Source organism: Hylobates moloch, unplaced genomic scaffold (assembly GCF_009828535.3).
Source record: "Hylobates moloch isolate HMO894 unplaced genomic scaffold, HMol_V3 SCAFFOLD_15, whole genome shotgun sequence".
Taxonomy (NCBI): Eukaryota; Metazoa; Chordata; class Mammalia; order Primates; family Hylobatidae; genus Hylobates; species Hylobates moloch.
Window position 1 is genome coordinate 94,287,674 of NW_026652290.1, and position 24,173 is coordinate 94,311,846.

General features: G+C 52.8%; 1 protein-coding gene across 1 annotated transcript in view; it reads left to right on the plus strand.

Moving 5' to 3' along the window:
- Positions 1–8,238: 8,238 nt before the first annotated feature.
- Positions 8,239–24,173, plus strand: part of PLIN3 (perilipin 3) — a 30,034-nt gene continuing 14,099 nt past the window's right edge. Inside the window, exons 1-5 of the mRNA XM_032177675.2 lie at positions 8,239–8,300; positions 14,970–15,052; positions 16,353–16,551; positions 16,705–16,787; positions 23,759–24,044. Of these exons, the coding sequence (XP_032033566.1) occupies positions 14,987–15,052; positions 16,353–16,551; positions 16,705–16,787; positions 23,759–24,044 (634 nt within the window). The 5' untranslated portion in view covers positions 8,239–8,300; positions 14,970–14,986. The remainder of the gene's footprint in view (positions 8,301–14,969; positions 15,053–16,352; positions 16,552–16,704; positions 16,788–23,758; positions 24,045–24,173) is intronic.

A 24,173-nucleotide genomic window follows, 5' to 3' on the forward strand; every position in this document is an offset into this window, starting at 1 on the left:
ACCATATTGGCCAGGCTGGTTTTGAACTCCTGACCTCGTGATCCGCCCACCTCGGCCGCCCAAAGTGCTGGGATTACAGGTGTGAGCCACTGCACCCGGCCATACAAGAAACTTTTAAAAAGAAGTAGATGCTGGGTGTGGTGGCTTACACCTGTAATCCCAGCACTTTGGGAGGCAGAGGCAGAGGGATCACGAGGTCAGCAGTTCGAGACCAGCCTGGCCGATATGGTGAAACCCTGTCTCTACAAAAAATACAAAAATTAGCTGGGTGTGGTGGCGGGTGCCTGTAATCCCAGCTACTCAGGAGGCTGAGGCAGGAGAATCGCTTGAACCGGGTAGGCAGAGGTTGCAGTGAGCCAAGATCGAGCGACTGCATTCCAGCCTGGGTGACAGAGCAAAACTCCGTCTCAAAAAAAAAAAAAAAAAAGAGAGAGAGAGAAAGACATGAATCCGGTGGGGCGCAATGGCTTATGCCTGTAATCCCAGCACTTTGGGAGGCCGAGGCGGGCGGATCACTTGAAGTCAGAAGTTTGAGACCAGCCTGACCAACATGGCGAAACGCCGTCTCTACTGAAAATACAAAAACTAGGCGGGCATGGTGGCATCCACCTGTAATCCCAGCTACTCAGAAGACTGAGGCAGGAGAATCACTTGAACCCAGGAGGCAGAGGTTGCAGTGAGCCGAGATCACGGCACTGCACTCCAGCCTGGGTGACAGAGCGAAACTCCATCTCAAAAAAAACAAAAATGCAATTGCGGCTGGCGGCAGTGGCTCACACCTGTAATCCCAGCATTTTGGGAGGCCGAAGCAGGCGGATCACTTGAGGTCAGGAGTTTGAGACCAGCCTGGCTAACGTGGTGAAACCCCGTCTCTACCAAAAAATATAAAAATTAGCCAGGCACGGTGGCTTACACCTGTAATCCTAGCTACTAGCTACTAGGGAGGCTGAGGTATGAGGATCAGATTGCTTGAATCTGGGGGGCGGAGGTTACAAGGTTACAGTGAGCCAAGATCCTGCCACTCTACTCCAGCCTGGTCAACAGAGTGAGACCCTGTCACAAAAAAAAAAAAAAAAAAAAAAAGGGGGAGGCTGAGGCAGAAGAAGCAGGAACCCAGGAGGCGGAGCTTGTAGTGAGCCGAGATCGCGCCACTGCACTCCAACTCCAGCGAGACTCCGTCTCAAAAAATAAATAAATAAATAAAAATAAAAATAAATATTCCCCGAATGAATGAATGAATGAATGCTACTGTGACTGTTCTCCCTCCAACACCACCTTTCTTTTTATTTTCTTTCTCTAAAACAAACAAACAAACAAACAAAACAGAGACAGGGTCTCACTATGTTGCCCAGGTTGGTCTCGAACTCCTGGGCTCAAGCGATCCTCCCACCTCCGCCTCCCAAAGTGCTGGGATTGCAGGCGTGAGCCACCATATCTGGCCTTGCCACCACCTATGTCCTACTTTTTCTTCCAGAGTTACCTGAAGCATTTGGTTCCTTTCCTCCTCCCGTTCCTCATCCTCCAGTCTTATTCCCTTTCAATCATTATCCACAGGGTGGCCCAAGAGATCTTTCAAATGTTCCAGCGTGCCCTTGCTGCTCCTGCTCTGGAACCTACTGTGGCTCCCCAGTGCCCTTAGATCTGGCAGCCTGACCCTAGCCAGTCTGTCCAGCTTCATCTTTTTTTCCCTGATGCCACCCCCACCGCATTCTATACTCCAGTCTTATTCTGTGTCTTAGCACTCTCTGTTCCCTTGGCCTGAAACAGCTTTTTGGTGCCTTTACCTGCCTGATCGCTGTTCACTTCTCAGGGCTCAGCTTAGACATCACCTCATCCTGAAAGTCTCCAGAACTGCTCTCACCCACCTCGGTCCTGCACCTGCCCCCGGCTCCACCATGCTTGTGCATCCCATCACAGCCCGGATAACCCTGTATTTTATCCACCTGGTCACACTCCAGCTCAAAAGAAAAGAAAAGAAAACAAAACAGAACCTCCTGGCTTCAAGTGATTCTTCTGCCTCAGACTCCCAATCTTCTGGGAATTATAGGCATGAGCCACTGCGCCCAGCCCCAAAAGCCTTTTTTTGTTTGTTTGTTTGTTTGTTTTGAAACAGGGTCTCGCTCTGTCGCCCAGACTGGAGTGCAGTGGTGCTATCACAGCTCACTGCAGACTACACCTCTTGGACTCAAGCAATCCTCCCTCCTCAACCTCCCAAGTAGCCGAGGCCACAGGCGGGCACCATCATGCCTGGCTATATTTTTTAAGTTTGTGCAGAGACGGGGTCTTGCTATGTGGCCTGGCTGGTCTCGAACTCCTGGCCTCCAGTGATCCTCTGGCTTCAACCTCCAAAAGAGCTGAGCCACCGTGCCTGGCCCCAAAAGTCTTTTTTTTGTTGTTTTTTGAGACAGAGTTTCGCTTTTATCGCTCAGGCTGGAGTGCAAAGAGTGAGCGAGAGGGAGGGAGGAGGAGAGGGCAGGGATGGCTCAGAGAGGGTTCAAGCAATTCTCATCTCACCACCCTAGGTTCAAGCAATTCTCCTGCCTCAGCCTCCCAACTAGCTGGGATTACAGGCATGTGCCACCATGCCCGGCTAATTTTGTATTTTTAACAGAGACAGAGTTTCTGTCCGTTGGCCAGGCTGGTCTCAAACTCCTGACCTCAGGTGATCCACCATCCTTGGCCTCCCAAAGTGCTGGGATTACAGGTGTGAGCCACCACAGCTGGCCCCAAAAGTCTTAATGCAATCCTGCCATCCTGTGTGTGTCTCCAGGGCTGCCCGGCACAGGCTTGGCACACAGCAGGTGCTTAATAATTGTTTGTTGAATGACTGCATATCCAGTGAATCGCCGCCCTGGCTCACACTCAATAGGACATGCTTGAAAACGGATGGATGGATGGAGGGAAGGAAGGGTCAGAGGAGAGACAGGGAACACCTGTGCCAGGCAGGGACCCATCTGGGACCAGCAGTGCCACCTTGTGGCAGTATGCTCACTGCCGTTCCCCTCTTCTCAGTGAGAAAGAACTAGGCGTCCTGGCCGGGCGCGGTGGCTCACGCCTGTAATCCCAGCACTTTGAGAGGCTGAGGCGGGTGGATCATGAGGTCAGGAGATCGAGACCATCCTGGCTAACATGGTGAAACCCTGTCTCTACTAAAAATACGAAAAATTAAGCAGGCGTGGTGGCGGGCACCTGTAGTCCCAGCTACTTGGGAGGCTGAGGCAGGAGAATGGCGTGAACCTGGGAGGCAGAGCTTGCAGTGAGCAGAGATCCAGCCACTGCACTCCAGCCTGGTGGGCTGACGAGGAACTCCCTCTCAAAAAAAAAAAAAAAAAAGAATTAGGAGTCCTAGAATTGGGAGGGGGTGGAGAGGGAAGGAAAGAAGAGAAAGAGTAGAAAATGTCAAAAACAAAGACCTGCTGGGCACGGTGGCTCATGCCTGTAATCCCAGCACTTTGGGAGGCAGAGGCAGGCAGATCACCTGAGGTCAGGAGTTCGAGACCAGCCTGGCCCACATGGCAAAACCCTGTCTGTACTAAAAATACAAAAATTAGCCGGGTGTGGTGGCGCATACCTGTAATCCCAGCTACTCAGGAGGCTGAGGCAGGAGAATTGCTTGAACCTGGGAAGTGGAGGTTGCAGTGAGCTGAGATCCCACCACTGCACTCCAGCCTCACTTCCAGACAAAGTGAGACTCTCTCAAAAACAAAACAAAACAAAAAAACTCAAAAACAAACAGAAACCAAAGACCTTAAAGACAGATAACTCAAGGTTCAAACCCTGGGCTGGCAATTTCTGGCTGTGTGACCTGGGGCAAGTTACTCTGCCTCTCTGATCCTTAGTTTCCTGATCCAGAAAACAGGAATCACGGTTGGTTTACCTTGGCAGGCTGAGGTGGGTAGATCACTTTAGGTCAGGAGTTCGAGAGCAGCCTGGTCAACATGGAGAAACCTCATCTCTACTAAAAATACAAAAATTAGCTGGGTGTGGTGGCATGTGCCTGTAGTCCCAGTTACTCGGGAGGCTGAGGCAGGAGAATCGCTTGAACCAGGGAGGTGGAGGTTGCAGTGAGCCAAGATTGCACCACCGCTCTCCAGCCTCGGCAACAGAGTGAGACTCTGTCTCAAAAAAATAAGTAAATAGGCCGGGTGTCGTGGCTCATGCCTGTAATCCCACACTTTGGAAGGCCGAGGTAGGTGGATCACGAGGTCAGGAGATCGAGACCATCCTGGCTAACATGGTGAAAACCTGTCTCTACTAAAAATACAAAAAAAATTAGCCAGGTATGGTGGTGTGTGCCTGTAGTCCCAGCTACTTGGGAGGCTGAGGCAGGAGAATGGCGTGAACCCGGAAGGCAGAGCTTGCAGTGAGCAGAGATCCAGCCACTGCACTCGAGCCTGGGTGACAAAGCAAGACTCCGACACAAATAATAATAATAATAAGTAAATAAATAAATAGTGCCACGTGCTGTGGCTCACACCTGTAATCCCAACACTTTGGGAGGCAGAGGCGGGTGGATCACGAGGTCAGGAGTTCAAGATCAGCCTGGCCAACATGGCAAAACCCCATCTCTACTAAAAATACAAAAAATTAGCCAGGCGTGATGGTGGGCGCCTGTAATCCCAGCTACTTGGGAGGCTGAGGCAGAGAATTGCTGGAAACCGGGAGGTGGAGGTTGCAGTGAGCCGAGATCATGCCATTACACTCTAGCCTGGGTGACAGAGCAAAACTCCATCTCAAAAATAAATAAATAAGTAAATAAATAAATAAATAAATAAATAAATAATAAAAGACAATGGGAATCAGGCTGCTGAATAATGTAATGAAATAGCCCAGAAAACAGCAGCTACCTCATTTTTGTTTTTGAGACAGGGTCTTCTCTGTTACCCAGGCTGGAGTGCAGTGGTGCAATCTTGGCTCACTGCAACCTTCACCCCTCCAGTCTCAAGCGATCCTTCCACCTCAGCCTCTGGAGAAGCTGGGATTACAGGCGTGTGCCACCGGCCCCCATTAGTTTTTTTTTTTTTTTCCTCTTTTTTTTTTTTTTAAACAGAGTTTTGCTCTCGTTGCCTAGGCTGGAGTGCAATGGTGCAGTCTGGCTCACTGCAACATTCACCTCCCAAGTTCAAGTGATTCTCCTGTCTCAGCCTTCCAAATAGCTGGGATTACAGGCATGCGCCACCACACCCCGCTAATTTTGTATTTTTAGTAGGGATGGGGTTTCTCCATGTTGGTCAGGCTGGTTTCAAACTCCCGACCTCAGGTGATCCACCCACCTCGGCCTCCTGAAGTGCTGGGATTACAGGCGTGAGCCACTGCGCCCGGCAAACAGTAGCTATTTCTTACCTCTCACCTTAGGGCTGTGGGAGGCCAGGAGGGGACTCCTGGGCAGATGTTGCCCTCAAGAAGAACTGAAAGCCTGGGAGATGACTCTGTCTCAGAAAAAAACAAAAAAGGTGTGGGGCAAAATCACCGGGCTCATCCCCTAGACCACAGCTATTTTGTTACTCAAGGTCACTAAGAAGCTGAGGGTTACCAGGCAAATCTCCCACTGACCTTGAATCTTGGATGAGTCACTTCCCCTCTCTGAGCCGTCCCAGCCCTCCCCTTCTCTCTCTCTCTCACTCACTCTACTCCTCACTGTTCTAACACACAGGGTGTGGTCCTGCCTCAGGGTCTTTGCACGGACTGTGCCTGCTGCCTGGAATGCTGTTCCCCCTAACTGGGCATGGTTCCCTCCTGACCTCTCTCTCTTCTCTTCTTGGATGTCACTCAGAAATGCCTCCTCTGACCTCCCTACTAAAAACTGCAGCCCCACCAGGTGCGGTGGCTCAAGCCTATAACCCAGCACCTTGAAAGGCTAGGGCTGGGGGATCACGTGAGGTCAGGAGTTCGAGACCAGCCTGGCCAACATGGTGAAGCCCCATCTCTACTAAAAAAATAAAAATACAAAAATTGGCCAGGCATGGTGGCACAGGCCTGTAATCCCAGCCACTTGGGAGGTCGAGGCACGAGAATTGCTTGAACCTGGGAGGTGGAGGTTGCAGTGAGCCGAGATCGTGCCACTGTACTCCAGCCTGGGTGACAGAGTGAGACTCCATCTCAAAAACAAAAAACAAGAACAAAATCCCTGCAGCCCCCACATTCGTCTCATCCTTTGCTGTCCTACCACGTGACCCATTGTAAAGTTCACTCACTTATGTTGTTCCTTGTTCGTCTCTCCCACTGGGTAGTGTGTGTCACGAGGGCTGGAATTCTTATCTGTTTAGCTCACTGCTGTGCCCAGCGCAAGGACTCAATAAATATGGTTGAATGAGTGAATGAGAAGGAAAAAGCCTGTTACAAATGTCATGGAATGGGGTCTCAGATTCATTTGAGAATCTCACTAGCTGCCTGAAGTTACTTAAATTTAAACATTCAGGCCAAGCGCTGTGGCTCACACCTGTAATCTCAGCACTTTAGGAGGCCGAGGCAAGTGGATCACTCGAGGCCAGGAGTTCGAGACCAGCCTAGCCAACATGGTGAGTCCTCTTCTCTACTAAAAATACAAAAATTAGCTGGGTGTGGTGGCACACGCCTGTAATCCCAGCTACTTGGGAGGCTGAGGCAGGAGAACCGCTTGAAACCAGGAGGTGGAGGTTGTAGTGAGTCGAGATCGTGCCATTGCACTGCAGCCTGGGTGACACAGCAAGACTCTGTCTCAAAAAAAAAAAAAAATTTTTTTAAACATTCAGCTTCTCACTGTGCATTAGCCACATGGTACTTTTGGCCACAATGTTGGATGGCACACAATTCTAGAACACTCTCAACACTGCAGAAAGTTCTATAGGACAGTGCTAGCATAGACCCTGTCTCCACTCAACCCCCCCAAAAAATGCAGTTACAGACACCCAATTTTTCCCATGTTCTTTCTAAAGCTACCAGAAGCTTCATTCTATTCAAATAATTTAGCAGAGGTGGCAAACTGGTGGCCCCTGGGCCGGACAAAGCCCCAGTTGGGTCTCATTTGGTTCAATTGTTCCCTAACAGGCAGGACATGTCTACGGCTTGAACTTCCTGCGGATCTGTGACTCTCCAGGTGGGTCTCCCATAGGACACTGCTCTCCCCTGCCCCTCTAAGCAGAGCATCACTGCCACCTCCTAAGCAGAAATATTCACCTCCTCCCTGGACCCTAGGGCCATCTGAGATTGAGACCTTGGTTTATAGACCAAGAGGATAAATAATTTGGGAGGTGGAGAGGGGTGGGGTAAAATCCAAGTGGGGGCAGCTTCAGGAAAAGGTTGATCCAGCAGTCACAGAGCCTGGAGCCTGACCCCTGCATTGCCCCTGGCTGACCCTCTCTGGGCCTCAGTTTCCTTCTCTGCAAAATAGGGATGATAAAAAGACAATAAGTGCTGGGAGGATGAAGTGGTCTGATGTTGGGCAGATCAGGCCGGAGGCCGGACGAGTTCCCCTGGTGGTTCAAGTCACTCATATAGCTGGGTTGGGCCGGGCGTGCTGGCTCATACCTGTGATCCCAGCAACTTGGGAGGCCCAGGCGGGCAGATCACTTGAGGTCAGGAGTTCAAGACCAACATGGTGAAACCCCGTCTCTGCTAAAAATACAAAAAATTAGCCGGGCGTGGTGGCACGTGTCTGTAATCCCAGCTACTCAGGAGGCTGAGGCAGGAGAATCGCTTGAACCCAGGAGGTGGAGGCTGCAGTGAGCCAAGGTCGCGTCACTGCACTCCAGCCTTAGCGACAGAGCGAGACCGTGTCTCAAAAAAAAAAAAAAAAAGTGTGTGTATATATATAAATAGCTGAGTTGGAGCCCATGGTGGAGGGCGTGGCCCCTGACGCGCTGGCGAGGGTCACCCTGCAACTCTCCCAGGGTTCTCGCAGCCTCAGTTTGGCCATAGGGGAAATGGGCGACCTGGGGAATCCCAGCAACCGTGCGGCGCCCCCGATCGCACTCACCTCCCAGGGCCAACTTCATAGGGTCCCCAGCTGCGGAGCGGGGGTCCCGTGGCTGGGACAGGCGTGGTCCGGGAGTGCCCCCTCCCTTTCAGGGGCAGGGCGCGGAGTCCTTCCCGTACTTCACGACTTGGCGAGGGGCGGGACCCAGTGGAGGCGGGGCAGGGAGGAGAGGGGCGGGCCTGGAGCGGGCATTCCCTCAATCTGATTGGTCCTCTCGCCCGTCACTCCCGTGCGCCCCCCCCCCCCACCTACCGCGCAGTAAAAGCCAGCCCCGCCCCGGCCCGGACGGTTTCCAAGCTGGTTTGGAAGTCGCGGCCACTGTTCCTGGGCCGTCCCGTTGACCGCGGTGAGTGGCGGGGGCGCCTCAGTTGAGCTGGGAGGCGGTGTCCACCGAGTCCTGGGGCAACCCAGGGGCGGAGGGGTCGGGGAGGGCCTTTCTCGGGGGTGGGATTTGCTGGACTCTGCGGCCTGGGGAGGGGTCTTCAGCCCAGGCTGGTCACCCCTCCCCCCAGAAAAATCCAACTTCTGCAACGAAGCTCAGACTTTGAAACCCTCTTCTCACTTCCTGGAACTTTTGAGGGGCAAAAGAGCCCCTTAGAAGGGGTGATATTGAGGGGGGTGAGCTAAATACCGCCCCCCGCCCACCAGGTTTTCTCTAAATTTTGAACAGTTTGCTTTTGGAAACGCAGTTTGCAGGCAAGTATCCTCCTGCGGGCAGAATCTCCGCCCTCCCTTCCGGGGTCTTCAGAGACACCCCCCGCCACCGCAAAGCCCCCTCCCCTACAGATGTCTTGGGTAAAGCGTGCCCACTTCCTTCGGGTGGGCGTGGCGGCGGGGTGCCTTAAAAGTAGGAAGGCCAACCCCTTAACTGCTTTGGGGTTCTTGTCCCGGGTGGGCCTGGCAGTGGGACCTGGGGCTCTTGGAATTTTGGAAGTCCAGTCTTAGCATGCTTTGAAGTTGCTGGATGGCTGACTCAGGCCTGGAGCTCCCTTTCTGGAACCAGCGGCAAGGCAGGTCACTGACCCCCAGGGGTTTCATAGGGTGTTGACATCTGCCATGGCCACCCTTGCTTACATCAGTTCCAGGAAGTCATGGTGGACAGAGGGGACGGGAGGAAGCTGCCTGAGTCCTAAGTGGGACTTGAGAATCCGTCGAGGCCAGGACTTTGATGCCTGCCTACCTGGCCCCCTGCTCAGGTGAGCTCAGGCTCCGAAGGAGGTGAGGAGAAGCATAGATTTAGGCAATGATCACTGGGAGGTAGGTATGTCTTCTCACCTGACTTCCCAGTTGGGGGACTTTTGTACTTAGCAGGAAGCTGGTTCCTGGCTGGCTTTACCCCTTTGTCCGTGGAAGCCAGAGTGCGGTGAGATGGTTTATGGAGCACTTACTACGTGCCGGGCACGGAGCTGAGCTTCCCTGGAGCAGTGTTTCCTCCAGTCTGCAGGGACTCCAGACTCTTGTGAAACACTTACACACATTTCACGGACGTGGCAAGCAAGACTCCTAGGGAATGCTGCCTTCCCAAACTCCTATTCCTAGTGAGTTGCCAAGCTGGGATTAGAACCCAGTCAGGGCTGGGCATGATGACTCACACCTATAATCCCAGCACTTTGGGAGGCTGAGGTGGGCGGGTCATTTGAGGTCACGAGTTCGAGAACAGCCTGGCCAACATGGTGAAACCCCGCCTCTACTAAAAATATAAAAATTAGCCGGACATGGTGGCAGGCGCCTGTAATCCCAGATACTCTGGAGGCTGAGGCAGGAGAATCGCTAGAACCTGGGAGACGGAGGTTACAGTGAGCCGAGATCACGCCACTACACTCCAGCCTGGGCGACAGAGCAAGACTCCAGTCTCAAAAAAAAAAAAAAAAAAAAAAAAAAAAACAAGGCCGGGCGTGGTGGCTCACGCCTGTAATCCCAGCATTTTGGGAGGCTGAGGCGGGCGGATCACAAGGTCAGGAGATCGAGACCATCCTGGCTAACACAGTGAAACTGTGAAACCCCATCTCTACTAAAGATACAAAAAATTAGCCGGGCTTGGTGGCGGGTGCCTGCGGTCCCAGCTACTCGGGAGGCTGAAGCAGGAGAATGGTGTGAACCCAGGAGGCGGAGCTTGCAGTGAGCTGAGATTGCGCCACTGCACTCCAGCCTGGGCGACAGAGCGAGACTCTGTCTCAAAAAAAAAAAGGAAAGAGAGCCCAATCTGGACTCCAGATCTAGTGCTCGCAAAACATCATCATTTTGCTGAGTTCTGCTTAGGGGACATCGAAGCAAGGCCACCAGGAGGCTGGGGCTTCATTCCTCTGGGAAAAGATGCTCAGAGTCAAGGCCACAGGTTCTTAGGCTCACACCAGAATTCCCCGGGAAAGCAGCCCATAAGGCAGGCATGACCTTTAGCCCCATTTTTTTTTTTTTTTTGAAACAGAGTCTCACTCTGTTGCCTGGACTGGAGTGCCGTGGTGTGATCTCGACTCACTGCAACCTCTGCCTCCCAGGTTCAAGCAATTCACCTGCCTCAGCCTCCTGTGTAGCTGGGACTACAGGTGTCAGCCACCATGCATGGCTAATTTTTGTATTTTAAGTAGAGATGGGGTTTCACCATGTTGGTCAGGCTGGTCTCAAACTCCCGACCTTAGGTGATCTGCCCGCCTCAGCCTCCCAAAGTGCTGGGATTACAGGCGTGAGCCACCATGCCTGGCTTTTTCTTTTTTCTTTGAGATGGAGTCTTCCTCTGTCACCCAGGCTGGAGTGCAGTGGCGCAGTCTTGGCTCACTGCAACCTCCGCCTCCCAGGTTCAAGCAATTCTCCTGCCTCAGCCTCCCGTGTAGCTGAGACTACAGGTGTCGGCCACCATGCACGGCTAATTTTTGTATTTTTAGTAGAGGTGGGGTTTCACCATGTTGGTCAGGCTGGTCTCCAACTCCCGACCTTAGGTGATCTGCCCGCCTCAGCCTCCCAAAGTGTTGGGATTACAGGTGTGAGCCACTGCACCCGGCTTTTTCTTTTTTCTTTGAGATGGAGTCTTCCTCTGTCACCCAGGCTGGAGTGCAGTGGCGCAGTCTTGGCTCACTGCAACCTCTGCCTCCCAGGTTCAAGCAATTCCCCTGCCTCAGCCTCCTAAGTAGCTAGGACTACAGGCGCCCGCCACCACACCCGCACCTAATTTTTGTATTTTTAGTAGAGACGGAGTTTCACTATGTTGGCCAGGTTGGTCTCGAACTCCTGACCTCGTGATCCACCTGCCTCAGCCTCCCAAAATGCTGGGATTACAGGTGTGAGCCATGTGCCCAACCATTTAGCCTCATATTACAGGTGGGATGACCGAGGTCAGAGGAGGGGAAGGCGCCTTGCTCCAGGGAGCACAGCATAGGTGGAGCTGGAACTCCTAGCTTCCCCCTGAGAATCTCATCTGATGATGGTGTCCCAGCTACATCTCACTAGTCCAGGAAAAGGGAGTTGTGGCTTCATCCCACTTGCAGAGACTCACCTGGGGAGCCCCGTCCTCCCCACACCCCTGACCTGCACTTCATAGCTCTGCAGTGCAGGCAGGCATGTTATCTCACTTTTTAAAAAAAGCCTAGACTTTGGCTGGGTGCGGTGGCTCACGCCTGTAATCCTAGCAGTTTGGGAGGCCAAGGTGGGCGGATCCCTTGAGCTCAGGAGTTCAAGACTAACCTGGGCAACATGGCAAAACCCCATCTCTACTTAAAAAGAAAAAGAAAAAAAAAAAACACACGACTGAGTGTGGTGACTCACGCCTGTAATCCCAGCACTTTGGGAGTCTGAGGCGGGTGGATCACAAGGTCAGGCGTTCGAGACCAGCCTGACCAATATAGTGAAACCCCATCTCTACTAAAAATACAAAAAATTAGCCAGACGTGGTGGTGCATGCCTGTAATCCCACCTACTCGGGAGGCTGAGGCAGGAGAATCGCTTGAACCCGGGAGGCAGAGGTTACAGTGAGCTGAAATCACGCTACTGCACTCCAGCCTAGGCGACAGAGCAAGACTCCTTGTCAAACACACACACACACACACACACAAATTAGCCAGGTGTGGTGGTGCGTGCCTGTAGTCCCAGCTACTTGCAGGGTCAAGGTGGGAGAATCGCTTGAGCGTAGGAGACAGAGGTTGCAGTGAGCCGAGATCGCACCACTGCACTGCAGCCTGGGCGACAGAGTGGAAATCTGTCTCAAAAAAGAAAACAAAGTTGGCCCTATTTAACACATTTTATCCCTTGAGTAGATCTTTGTCCATGTCATGTCAGTTACACTTAATCTTTTGTTTGTTTTCTTTTTCTTTTTTCTTTCTTTTTTTTTTTTTGAGATGGGAGTCTTGCTCTGTCACCCAGGCTGGAGTGCAGTGGTGCAGTATCAGGTCACTGCACCCTCCACCTCCTGGGTTCAAGCAGTTCTCCTGCCTCAGCCTCCTGAGTAGCTGGGATAACTAAACATGGAGGCGTGCACCACCACACCTGGCTAATTTTTGTATTTTTAGTAGAGATGGGGTTTCGCCATGTTGGCCAGGCTGGTCTTCACCTCCTAACCTCAGGTGATCCTCCTGCCTCGGCCTCCCAAAGTGCTGGGATTAGAGATGTGAGCCACCACATCTGGCCCATGTCAGTTACATTTAAATCTCTTTTTTTGTTTGTTTGTTTTTGAGACGGAGTTTCACTCTTGTTGCCCAGGCTGGAGTGCAGAGGCAACCCCTGGTTCAAATTCTCTGCCTCACCTCTGATACTGGATAATCAAAATGGAGGCTGCACCACCACACCTGGCTAATTTTGTACGCCATGTTGGCCAGGCTGGTCTCCACCTCCTAACCTCAGGTGATCCTCCTGCCTCGGCCTCCCAAAGTGCTGGGATTAGAGGTGTGAGCCACCACAGGTGGCCCATGTCAGTTACATTTAAATCTCTTTTTTTGTTGTTTGTTTTTGAGACGGAGTTTCACTCTTGTTGCCCAGGCTGGAGTGCAGCGGCATGATCTCAGCTCACTGCAACCTCCGCTTCCCGGGTTCAAGTAATTCTCCTGCCTCAGCCTCCCGAATAGCTGGGATTACAGGCATTCACCACCACGCCTGGCTAATTTTGTATTTTTAGCAGAGATGGGGGTTTCTCCATGTTGGTTAGGCTGGTCTCGAACTCCTGACCTCAGGTGATCCGCCCGCCTTGGCCTCCCAAAGTGTTGGGATTATAGGCGTGAGCCACTGCACCGGGCCTTTAAATCTCATTCTTTAGCCACTGCATTGGGATACACTTATTTTTGTTTTTGTTTTGTTTTGTTTCTTGAGACGGACTGTTGCCCAGGCTGGAGTGCAGTGGCGCCATCTCACCTCATTGCAACCTCCGCCTCCTGGGTTCAAGCGATTCTCCTGCCTCAGCCTCCTGAGTAGCTGGGAATACAGGTGCCCGCCATCATGCCTGGCTAATGTTAGTATTTTTAGTAGAGACGAGGTTTCACTCTGTTGGCCAGGCTGGACTCGAACTCCTGGCCTCGTGATCCACCCACCTCGGCCTCCCAAAGTGTTGGGATTACAGGCGTGAGCCACTGCGTCTGGCCACACTTGCTGTTTTCTTATTCCCCTTTCGCTGGGCATCCAGGTTGTTTCCAGTGTCATGCTGTGGCCAGTAAGTCCACACAGCTCTGCCCATTCGGAAACACAGGTGTGGGATCTTCCCTGAAGTGAGGTTTCTGGGTCAAGGGGAAGATGGCTCTTGGAACTTGACAGCTATTGGCAAATTGTCCTCTACAGAGGTTTCAGGTCATACCTGGCTTGCTGGAGTACAGGTGAGCCCTGGAAGGGACTGTTCGCAAGCCTTGCTTCCTGACGTGTATCCCAGGGACCAGCTGCACCAACACTGCCTGGGAGCCTTTTAGAAATGCAGGGTCAGGGCTGGACACGGTGGCTCATGCCTGTAATCCCAGCACTTTGGGAGGCCGAGGCAAGAGGATTGTTTGAGACCAGGAATTCGGGACCAGCCTGGGCAACATAGCAAGATACCATTGGCCAGACGCAATGGCTCCCGCCTATAATCCCAGCACTTTGGGAGGCTGAGGCGGACGGATCACGAGGTCAGGAGATCAAGACCATCCTGGCCAACATGGTGAAACCCCGTTTCCACTAAAAAAAATACAAAAAATTGGCCAGGTGTAGTGGCACGCGCCTGTAGTCCCAGCTACTCGGGAGGCTGAGGCAGGGGAATTGCTTGAACGTGGGAGGTAGAGGTTGCAGTGAGCCGAGATCGTGCCACTGCACTTCAGCCTGGCAACAGAGCAAGACTCTGTCTCAAAAAAAAAAAAAAGATACAATCTCTACCCAAAAAGAAAAAATTAAGTGGGCATGGTGGTGTGTGCCTATAGTCCTAGTTACTTGGGAGGCTGAGGCAGGAGGATCCCTTAAGCCCAGGAGTTGGAGGCTGCAGTGAGCTGTGATTGTACCACTGTACTCCAGCCTGGGTGACAGAGCAAGACCCTGTCTTTAATGAAAAAAAAAAGGATCGGGTGTGGTGGCTCACACCTGTAATCCCAGCACTTTGGGAGGCCAAGGTGGGTGGAACACAAGGTCAGGAGTTCAAGACCAGCCAGGCCAATATGGTGAAACCCCGCCTCTACTAAAAATACAAAAATTAGCTGGGCGTGGTGGCGGGCACCTGTAATCCAGCTACTGGGGAGGCTAAGGCAGGAGAATCGCTTGAAACCGGGAGGTGGAGGTTGCAGTGAGCCCAGATTGCCCCACTGCACTCCACCCTGGGCGACAGAGTAAGACTGTCTCCAAAGAAAAAAAAGAAAAAAAAAAAAGAAATAGGGGACCAGGTGAGCCCCATCCCGAAGCTTTAGATTCAGCACTTGCTATTGAACAAAGTCCAGAGGTCACTCTTGTGCCTGCTAAGGACTGAAAGGCATGGCTGTAAGTCATGGGCAGGTGTGAACCCTGTCTTCCAGCTGCAGCGTGGGCCTGGACTTTCTCCTGGAAGGTGGGGCCAGGCAGGCTGTACCTGACGTTCCTCTCTCCACAGTGTCTGCTGCAGAGACCATGTCTGCCAACGGGGCAGAGGCTGATGGCAGCACCCAGGTGACAGCGGAAGAACCGGCCCAGCAGGTGAGGAAGGGCCAGGACCAGGGACTGCGCCGACCCTGTGATTCCTGTGCAGTGAGGCTTCCCACACCAGGGTGCCCTGGCAGAGAGCCAGGGATCTGCCAGCAGCTCACGGAGCCAAAGGGATTTATTCCTCAGTGGGGTATGGACCACTCACTGGTGTCCCCAGTTGGGAGGGGGGAATCTCAAAGGCCCTTGGAGGGCCTGAGGGAGCAGGGTTCTGTCTGAAACTACCTGCCCTCCCCAGCCGCTAAGCCAAATCATCCTCACCTCTGAAGGCTCTCTCAGGGACCTCCTAGGAAGCCAGTTTCTATTCCAGATCTCTCATCCTCAGGTGATTTTATTATATACATGTTTTTTTGAGATGGGGTCTTGCTCTGTTGCCCAGCCTGGAGTGCAGTGGTGACATCTCGGCTCACTGCAACCTCTGCCTCCCGGGTTCAAGCGATTCTCCTGCCTCAGCCTCCCGAGTAGCTGGGGTAACAGGCATGCGCCACCACGCCCGGCTAATTTTTGTATTTTTAGTAGAGACAGAGTTTCACCATGTTGGCCAGGCTGGTCTCGAACTCTTGACCCAAAGTGACCTGCCCACCTCGGTCTCCCAAAGTGCTTGGATTACAGGCGTGAGCCACTGCGCCTGGCCCCAGAAATAATTAAAATTAAAAAATCAAGTGGTGCGCTGGATGTGACCCATGGGCTATGGTCTGCAGCCCCCAGTTTAGACCCTAACTGCCATGAGAATGGGACTCTTGTCCCCTATCACCACCTGGCACATTGCTGGGATAAAGTGCAGGCTCACGTAAATAGGCTGTGTTAAAGGAAGCACGTGGGCCGGGCATGTTGGCTCACGCCTGTAATCCCAGCACTTTGGGAGGCTGAGGTGGGCGAATCATGAGGTCAGGAGTTCAAGACCAGCCTGGCCAACATGGTGAAACCCTGTCTCTACTAAAAATACAAAAAAATTAGCTGGGCACGGTGGCACCTGTAATCCCAGCTACTCGGGATGATGAGGCAGGAGAATCGCTTGAACCCGGGAGGTGGAGGTTGCAGTGAGCCGAGATCACGCCAGTGCACTCCAGCCCAGGCAACAGTGCAAGACTCCGTTTCAAAAATAAAATAAAAATGAAGCACGTGGTGAAACCCCAAGGTTCCTGGCTTGTGCAACTGCCTGGATGCAAAGTGTGGGTAAACTGAGCCGTTTCACTGGCCGGGAGTGAGAGCAAAACCGCAGGGCACCCTGAGTTTCCGGCTGAGCTCCGCATCCTCCCCCGCCCAGTTTGCCTGAGCCCCTTCTCTCCTGTAGCCCAGTGTGGTGGACCGTGTGGCCAGCATGCCTCTCATCAGCTCCACCTGCGACATGGTATCTGCGGCTTATGCCTCCACCAAGGAGAGCTACCCGCATGTCAAGACCGTTTGCGACGTGGCAGAGAAGGGAGTGAGGACCCTCACGGCGGCCGCTGTCAGCGGGGCTCAGCCGATCCTCTCCAAGCTGGAGCCCCAGAGTGGGTGAAGTCCCAGGGGGCACTGAATCCCCCTTCTGGCCATTTCCCTGGGTGGGGAGTAGAGGGGTTTACCCAGCTTTTGGTCCTGTCCCCCTGAACCATTACTAGGTGACCTTCCAACAGTCACATTTGCATCTTAATTTTTTTTGGCAGTTGCATCAGCCAGCGAATACGCCCACAGGGGGCTGGACAAGTTGGAGGAGAATCTCCCCGTCCTGCAGCAGCCCACGGAGAAGGTAATGATGTCCGTCCTCGGGGGCTCCGTCGAGACGGGGACCTACCTGGGTGTGGAGTGCGCTGGTCCCAGCTTAACTAGACAAGCGTGATGGCATCCTCCCTGCTCCCTCTCCTGTCGGTTCCCATCCCCACCCGGAATCCACTCCCCACAGGGCAGCTGAAGGAATAATTACAAAGCGAGCCAGATTACAGGCGCCTGCCACCATGCCCGGCTGGTTTTTGTATTTTTAGTAGAGATGGGGTTTCACCATGATGGCCAGGCTGGTCTCGAACTCCTGACCTCAGGTGAGCCGCCTGCCTCGGCGTCCCAAAGTGCTGGGATTATAGGAATGAGCCACGGTGCCCAGCCCACTTGTTTTTATAATAAAGTTTTCTTGGCACACAGCCATGCTCATTTATTTACCTATTGTCTATGACTGCTTTCACCCTACAATGGCAAGGTTGAGTAGTTGTGACAGAGACTGTGACCCACGGTACTGAAAATCTTAGTTATGTGGCCCTTTACACAGAATGTTGCCACCCCCATAACTATTTTATTAGTCAGAAAAGGTTGGAGGCAGGAAAGTGAAAACATCGAAACGCCATGTTCCTGGCCGGGCGCGGTGGCTCATGTCTGTAATCCCAGCACTTTGGGAGGCCGAGGCAGGCGGATCACCTGAGGGCGGGAGTTCGAGACCAGCCTGACCAACACAGAGAAACCCTGTCCCTACGAAAAATACAAAATTAGCTGGGTGTGGTGGCGGGTGCCTGTAATGCCAGCTACTCGGGAGGCTGAGACAGGAGAATCGCTTGAACCCGGGAGACGGAGGTTGCTGTGAGCCGAGATCGCACCACTACACTCCAGCCTAGGCGACAGAGCGAGACTCTGTCTCAAAAACAACAAAACAAACAAACAAAAAAAACACCATGTTCCAAACTGTGTCCTACCCCTCAGCAACTGGGTGGCCTTCACACAAGTTACTTTGCCTCTGTGGGCCTCACTTTCTTTTGGTTTGTTTTTTGAGACCGGGTCTTGCTCTGTCGCGAGGCTGGAGTGCAGTGGTGCAATCTCGGCTCACTACAACCTCCACCTCCGGGTTCCAGCCATTCTCCTGCCTCAGGCTCCTGAGTAGCTGGGGTTACAGACGTCCGCCACCACGCCTAGCTAATTTTTATATTTTTTGTAGAGACAGGGTTTCACCAAGTTGGCCAGGATAGTCTCGATCTCTTGACCTCATGATCCGCCCGCCTCGGCCTCCCAAAATGCTGGGATTACAGGCGTGAGCCACCGTGCCTGGCCCCCTCTTTTTTTTTTTAAGATGGAGTTTCACTCTTGTTGCCCAGGCTGGAGTGCACTGGTGCGGTTTCAGCTCACTGCAACCTCCGCCTCCCGGGTTCAAGCAATTCTCCCCCCTCAGCCTCCCGAGTGGCTGGGATTATAGACATGCGCCACCACACCTGGCCAATTTTTGTATTTTTAGTAGAAGATGGGGTTTCACCATGTTGGTCAGGCTGGTCTTGAACTCCTGACCTCAGGTGATCCACTTTCTTTTCTACGGAATGGCGATGCTGACCTGGGGTTAATACCTGAAGGCCTAGAACAGGGCATGGCTTGTATCAAATGTTGGCTCTTCACATAAAAAAAAAAAAATTTTTTTTTGAGACAGGTTCTCACTCTGTCACCCAGGGTGGGGTGCAGTAGTGTGATCATGGCTCACTGCAGCCTTGAACTCCTGGGCTCAAGTGATCCCCCCATCTCAGCTTCCCAAGTAGCTGGGACGACAGTCACACACCACCATGCCTGGCTATTTTTAATTTTTTGTAGAGACGAGTTTTCACCATGTTGCCCAGGCTGTTCTCAAACTCCTGGGCTCAACAGATCCTCCTGCCTCAGCCTCCTGAGTAGCTGGGACTATAGGTGCATCCACCACACCTGGCTAATTTTTGTACTTTTTGTCAAGACAGAGTCTCGCCATATTGCCCAGGCTGGTCTCCAACTCTTGGGCTCAAGCAAATCCTCCCGCCTCAGCCCCACAAAGTGCTAGAATTATAGGAGTGTGCCACTGTGCCCTACCTCAGTTTCCCTTAATCACCACTTTTTAAATACTCTGTCTCTAAATACAGTCACGTTCTTACCCCTGGGGATCAGGTCTTCAACATATGAATTTGGGGTTGAGGGGGCCATAATTCAACCTATAACAGCCTGGGATGAAGAAATTAGGCACAGACCAGACGCAGTGGCTCACACGTTAATCCCAGCACTTTGGGAGGCCGAAGCAGGCAGGTCACTTGAGGTCAGGAGCTCGAGACCAGCCTGGCCAACATGGTGAAACCCTATGTCTACTAAAAATTCAAAAATTAGCCAGGCATGATGGTGAGTTCCTATAATCCCAGCTACTTGGGAGGCTGAGGCACGAGTGTCACTTGAACCTGGGAGGCAGAGGTTGCAGTGAGCTGAGATCGCGCCACCGCGCTCCAGCCTGGGCAACAGAGCAAGGCTCTGTCTCAAAAAAAAAGAAAAAACACCCTCCTTCAGATAACTGTGAAGCTTAATCGGTTATTGTTTGGCTCCCCAGCTGGGACCAGGGCACAGGCCGCCTGCTTTGTGGCTGTGTCCAGTGCCCAGTGGGCAGCCTGGCACAGGGTAGATGCTTTTTTTTTAGTTTTTTGAGACGGAGTGTTGCTCTTGTTGCCCCGGCTGGAGTGCAATGGTGCGATCTCGGCTCACTGCAACCTCCACCTCCCAGGCTCAAGCAATTCTCCTGCCTCAAGTGATTCTCCTGCCTCAGCCTCCCGAGTAGCTGGGATTACAGGCATGCACCACCATGCCTGGGTAATTTTGTATTTTTAGTAGGGACGGGGTTTCTCCATGTTGGTCAGGCTGGTCTCGAACTCCCAACCTCAGGTGATCTGCCCGCCTTGGCCTCCCAAAGTGCTGGGATTACAGGTGTGAGCCACCGCGCCCGTCAGGTAGATGCTTATTAAGTATTCAGGTGCTCCATGTCCGCCTCAGCCCAGTGGTTACAGAAGGGCCACCCTTGGGTACCACCTGCTTGTGTCTGGGTCTCTAGCATCAGAAATAGGTGATCCCTGGGTTGGAGGCAAGACAAGCCAGCCGCATCCCAGCATCCTTGGACTTTCCCTGAGACCACCTGCAGGGACAGGCAGCTCATTCATCCACCCGCTATTGAGTGCCTACTGTATGCCAGGGGGCTGTGCTGTCCCATCATGGTTACACTTCCTCGCCTCCCATTTATGCAGAAATGGCCTTAGCTGGGAAACAGCAGAGCGGGTGTCAACTTGTCAACTTCCGCCTTTTTTTTTTGAGACAAGGTCTTGCTCTCTTGCCCAAGCTGGAGTGTAGTGGCGTGATCTCGGCTCACTACAGCCTCAACCTCCTAGACTTAGGCAATCCTCCCAGCTCTCAGCCTCCTGAGAAGCTGGGACTACAGGTGTGCACCACCACACCTGGCTAATTTTTTAATTTTTTGTAGGAATGGGGTCTCGCTATATTGCCCAGGCTGGTCTCAAACTCCTGGGCTAGCCGGGCACGGTGGCTTACGCCTGTAATCCCAGCACTTTGGGAGGCCGAGGCAGGTGGATCACGAGATCAGAACAACAGAGCGAGACTCCATCTCAGAAACAAAACAAAACACAAACTCCTGGGCTCAAGCAATCCTACCACTTGCCTTGGCTTCCCTAAGTGCTGGGATTACAGTTGTGAGCCACTGTGCCCAGCCATGCCTACACCTTATCAGCAAAGACCAGTAGTGGTCCTGGCTGAGGGGGGATGGAAACTGCTGAGCTCACAGGAAGATGGGAAACGTCAACCAGGAGCCCCCATCTTAGGGCCAAGCCGTTGCATTCCCTTTCTCTCTCACTGATACCGTGGGAGGTCAACAGTCCTTCTGTTTATAGAAGGGATAAGCTCAGGGTGAATTCTTCAAGGTCGTTGAACGGAGCTGCAGCTGTGAGCTTTTTTTTTTGAGATGGAGTCTCGCTCTGTTGCCCAGGCTGAATGCAGTGGTGTGATCTCAGCCCACTGCAACCTCTGCCTCCTGGGTTCAAGTGATCCTCCTGCCTCAGCCTCCCAAGTAGCTGGGATTATAGGCGCCCATCACTACGCCCAGCAAATTTTCGTATTTTTAGTAGAGATGGGGTTTCACCATGTTGGCCAGGCTGGTCTCAAACCCCTGACCTCCGGTGATCCAGCTGCCTCGGCCTTCCAAAGTGCTGGGATTATAGGCGTGAGTCACCGTGCCCGGCCAATTTTTGTATTTTTTGTAGAGGTGAGGTCTTACTATGCTGCCCAGGCTGTTCTCACACTTCTGGGCCCAAGCGATCCTCCCACCTCAGCCTCCCAAAGTGCTGGGATGACAGGTGTGAGCCACCGTGCCTGGCCTGCTGTGAGCTCTTGACTTTTTGAGAGGTGCAATGCTCTCTCAATTCTGGGCCCTATGAGTTTTTTCCCCCTTTGTGAAGAGGTAACTTTCCCCAGGTTCTCGGGGACGGTGGTGTTGTCAGAGCTAGATTTTAATCTAGGCCAGTGTGAGAACGTGCGTGTTCACTGAGTAGTGCTGCTGTTAAAACCTGACTCTCGTCGGGGGCGTTGGCTCATCCTGGCTAACACAGTGAAACCCCGTCTCTACTAAAAATACAAAAAATTAGCCAGGTGTGGCGGTGGGCGCCTGTAGTCCCAGTTGCTGGGGAGGCTGAGGCAGGAGAACCGCTTGAACCTGGGAGGCAGTGAGCCGAGATGGTGCCATTGCACTCCAGCCTGGGTGAAAAGAGCAAAAACTGTGTCAAAAAAACAAAAACAAAAAACTTGACTCTCACACCCTCTTCCCCCACAAAAAGACGAGCTCTCATGAGTACAAGAGGACTGTCTTCAGGGAAGCACCAACTTGGGTAGGAATGGGGCAGGTGGGGTTTTCAACTTTGCACAGAGCCCTCTGCATAGAGATCTGTCTAACGACTTAGCTTCAGCTGGACACAGTGGCTCACGTCAGTCATCCCCGCACTTTGGGAGGCCAAAGCAGGAGGACTGCTTGAGGCCAGGAGTTCGAAACCAGCCTGGGCAACATGGAGAGTCCCTGTGTCTACGAAAAATAAAAAAATAAGCCGGGTGTGGTGGTGTGTACCTGTAGTCTCAGCTACTCGGGAGGCTGAGGTGGGAGGATCACTGGAGCCGAAGAGATCAAAGCTTCAGTGAGCTATGATTGCACCACTGCACTCCAGCCTGAGTGACAGAGTGAGACCCTGTCTCAAAAGAAAAAAAAAAAAGACTTAGATTCTAGAACAGCAGGTATTGATAGATGAGCGCTCACTATGTGCTGGGTGGGGCCTAGTCAAAGGATTCCATGCAAAGCTTTTTTTTTTTTTTTTTTGGAGACAGAGTCTTGCTCTGTTGCCCAGGCTGGAGTGCAGTGGTACAGTCTTGGCTCACTGCAAACTCCGCCTCCCGGGTTCAAGGGATTCTCCCGCCTCAGCCTCTAGAGTAGTAAGGATTACAGATGCGCACCACTGCACTTGGATAATTTCTTGTATTTTTTGTCTCTACAAAAAATAAAAAATAAGGCTGGGCGCAGTGGCTCACGCTTGTAATCCCAGCACTTTGGGAGGCCCAGGCAGGTGGATCCCCTGACATCAGGAGTTCAAGACCAGCCTGGCCAACATGGTGAAACCCGTCTCTACTAAAAATACAAAAATCGGCTCGGCATGGTGGCATGTGTCTGTAATCCCAGCTACTTGGGAGGCTGAGGCAGGAGAATCACTTGAACCCAGGTGGCAGAGGTTGCAGTGAATCGAGATTACACCATTGCACTCCAGCCTGGGCAACAAGAGTGAAACTCCATCTCAAAAAATAAATAAATAAATAAATAAAAAGAAAAGATAAAAAATAGCCAGAAGTTGTACGTGCCTGTGGTCACAGCTACTCACTCAGGAAGCTGAGGTAGGAGGATCACTTGAACCCAGGAGGTGGAGTTTGCAGTTAGACGAGATTGTGCCACTGCACTCCAGCCTGGGTGACAGAGAGAGACTCCATCTCAAAAAAAAATTAAATTAAATTGAAAAAAAAAAAAAACCAGGCAGGATGCAGTGACTCATTCCTGTAATTCCAGCACTTAGGGAGGCCGAGGTGGGCGGATCACTTTAGGTCAGGAGTTTGAGACCAGCCTGACCAATATGGTGAAACCCCATCTCTACTAAAAATAAAAAATTAGCTGAGCGTAGTGGCACATGCATATAATCCCAGCTACTCGGGAGGCTGAGGCAGGAGAATCGCTTGAACCCAGGAGGCGGAGGTTGCAGTGAGCCGAGATCACACAATTGCACTCAGCCTGGGCAACAAGAGTGAAACTCCATCTCAACAACAACAAAAAACAATTAGCCAGGCGTGGTGGCAGGCACCTGTAATCCCAGCTACTTGGGATGCTGGGGCAGGACAACTGCTTGAACCCGGGAGACAGAGGTTGCAGTGATCTGAGATGGTGTTCCTGCACTCCAGCCTGGGCAACAGAGCAAGACCCTGTCTCCAAAAAAAGAAAGAAAGAAAGAAAGAAACGAGGCACAGGGAGGTACAGTGACTTGCCCGAAGCCACACAGCTGAGAAGTAGCAAGCTAGGGACAGAGCCTAGGTAGTCTAGCTGCAGAGTATGGGGTCATGCCCACGACTCCAGACTCAGGGTCACCTGGGGGATGGCGCTTCCTGCCTCAGTCTCCCTGGAAGTTGGGGTGCAGGGGAGGGGTGCCCACGTACAGAGGGAAGACGGAGATGCTGGGGTCACCTGGGGGATGGCGCTCCCTGCCTCCGTCTCCCTGGGAGTTGGGGTGCAGTGGAAGGGTGCCCAGGTACGGAGGGAAGGCAGCAATGCTGGGTCACCTGGGGGATGGCGCTCCCCACCTCAGTCTCCCTGGAAGTTGGGGTGCAGGGGAGGGGTGCCCAGATATGGAGGGAAGGCAGAGATGCTGATGCTGTTGCCTCTCCTAGGTCCTGGCGGACACCAAGGAGCTTGTTTCGTCCAAGGTGTCGGGGGCCCGAGAGATGGTGTCTAGCGCCAAGGACACGGTGGCCACCCGAGTGTCGGAGGCAGTGGATGCGACCCGTGGTGCTGTGCAGAGCGGCGTGGACAAGACAAAGTCCGTAGTGACCGGCGGGGTCCAATCGGTCATGGGCTCCCGCGTGGGCCAGATGGTGCTGAGTGGGGTCGACACGGTGCTGGGGAAGTCAGAGGAGTGGGTGGACAACCACCTGCCCCTTACGGATGCCGAACTGGGTAAGCGTGGCCAGCGGGCTGCTCTGGGACCCCTCCCCAGTCCCCGTGACCGGAAGCCGCTGTCGGCCTCCTGGGGTCTGTGCCTCACTGCCACCTTGTCGCTGCCACCTCTCCCCGGCATCTTGGAAT